Source organism: Syzygium oleosum, unplaced genomic scaffold (genome assembly GCF_021117445.2).
Source record: "Syzygium oleosum isolate NSW1041296 unplaced genomic scaffold, Sole_v2.1 Sole_v2.17, whole genome shotgun sequence".
Classification (NCBI taxonomy): domain Eukaryota; kingdom Viridiplantae; phylum Streptophyta; class Magnoliopsida; order Myrtales; family Myrtaceae; genus Syzygium; species Syzygium oleosum.
The window spans coordinates 3819216-3820816 of record NW_026607501.1 but is presented as its reverse complement, the minus strand read 5'-3'; the positions used below and the strand labels follow the sequence as shown (position 1 = coordinate 3820816).

At 48.2% G+C, this 1601-nt stretch overlaps 1 protein-coding gene across 1 annotated transcript; it reads right to left on the bottom strand.

Moving 5' to 3' along the window:
• Positions 1–426: 426 nt before the first annotated feature.
• Positions 427–1394, bottom strand: LOC130140286 (uncharacterized). Its single transcript, XM_056319308.1, has 2 exons — positions 1323–1394; positions 427–1215 (listed from the first exon to the last, which is right to left on the bottom strand). Exons 1-2 carry the CDS (start codon positions 1392–1394, stop codon positions 427–429), a joined length of 861 nt encoding a protein of 286 aa, XP_056175283.1.
• Positions 1395–1601: the final 207 nt, after the last annotated feature.

The following is a 1601-nucleotide window of genomic DNA, read 5'->3' as shown; positions in this document are numbered from 1 at the left end:
TTATCTCTTCCATTCACTACGTGCAAGTACTTATACTTTATCAATCTCGAGAGAAATTAACTTTAGCTTAGAGTATTAAAGTACTAACATCGCTTGTCTAGGGGATTTTGTATTATCTTTATATACGCGGTCTTCATACACTTATTGTGTTAGATCTTTGAATTAAATTTTGACAAGCTTTTGTATCCCAATTTATTTTCGCGTGGGTCGCCCTCAATTAGTCAAATCCGATTTGTGGTTCTTAATTCGATTTGCGTACAAGAGGGGTATTAATATATCCCACCTCGTTTGTCTATCGTTTTATATTTATACGTGATAGTGATAGTTCTCCACTTTAAATTTTTTTATTAAACATGCACAAGTGGCTACATTTCAAATTTTGGAAAAGCATTGATTAAGAAATTGACCAACCGAGCACATACTTTTCTATATTCTAACGGCTGCGGCAACATCAAAACATATGGCAGAAATCAAATCACACGCAACTAAGAAGTGACAAGCATTGAAAAAGTAAGCATGGCGATTGGCGAACAAAATGCAGAAACCACTTACGAACAATGGCAAAGAAAACTGACAGACACAAACCTCGTTCTTACCTTTGCATGCCGAACCGTCCGCGTGAATCGACTCGTCGTTGCAGAAGCACTGCACCTGCTTGGTCTGGTTGAACGCGCATCGCCCGCCGGAGTGCTCGCACGTGCCGCACTCCTTCGCCGCCTCCCAGTCGAGCACGAACCCCTGGCTCATCGCCCCGGCGAACCGCTCCACCACGTTTGCCGCCGTCACCTCCGTCCCCTTCACCGCCGCCACCACCATCTCCTCGCAGTCCCACACCTCATCGAACGCCGCCTCTTCCTCCCGGCTCATGTTCACGAACACGTACGACCGCTTATCACCGGATAGCAAGCAATCGATGGCCACAGTGTCGATGGGCATCCCCAGAGAAGTGTTACAGTTGAAGAAAAAGGTGAGATTGACGTCGGCGGAGTTGTAACCGAGCGGGAGCGAGCCGATCGTGAGGTTGTGGCGGGCCCTGGGGCATCCCTGGCCGGCTACGTCGGTGACGTTGATGTCGACGAGAGTCAGGGTTTCGTCGTTGTAGTTGATGTCGGTGACGAAGTAGGCGTCGCCCGGAAGATTGAGGATCGGGTAATGATAGCCATACGGGCATTCGAGGCCGAGGCCTGGGTAGCCGCAGTGCACGGGGGGGTGTCGCTGTCATTCCAGAATGGATATCGGACAGTGACGTTGCCGCATAGGAACAATGATGCGGCAGGGTCGCAAATGGTCGAGAAAGCGGAGCGGACGCCATGGAAGCTCACGGAGAAGAAGAAGATGAAGAGGAAGAGCGAGATGGAAGGAGAGGGAGTGCAGAGATGGTGGCGGTTTGGCATTTTACTTGGTTCTTGTCTTGGTGAGGAAGCAGATCGTGGTCTGGCAATATAGAATGGACCGCCTAAATAATAATAATGTGTTTAAAGTCTTACGTTGGCACTCAAGGCTACACAAATTTGACTTTGATATTTCGTTTGCGCGCATCGTTCGAGTAATCGCACGTGGAAAAAATAAAAATTTCTACTAGGCTAATAACGGCTTGCTGT

Excerpts from the sequence above, each read along its gene's own strand:
- LOC130140286 (XM_056319308.1), bottom strand. The coding sequence starts at position 1,394 with ATGCCAAACCGCCACCATCTCTGCACTCCCTCTCCTTCCATCTCGCTC. Across the intron at positions 1,216-1,322 it reads TCTTCATCTTCTTCTTCTCC|CGACACCCCCCCGTGCACTG; the intron begins GTGAGCTTCCAT and ends CTGGAATGACAG.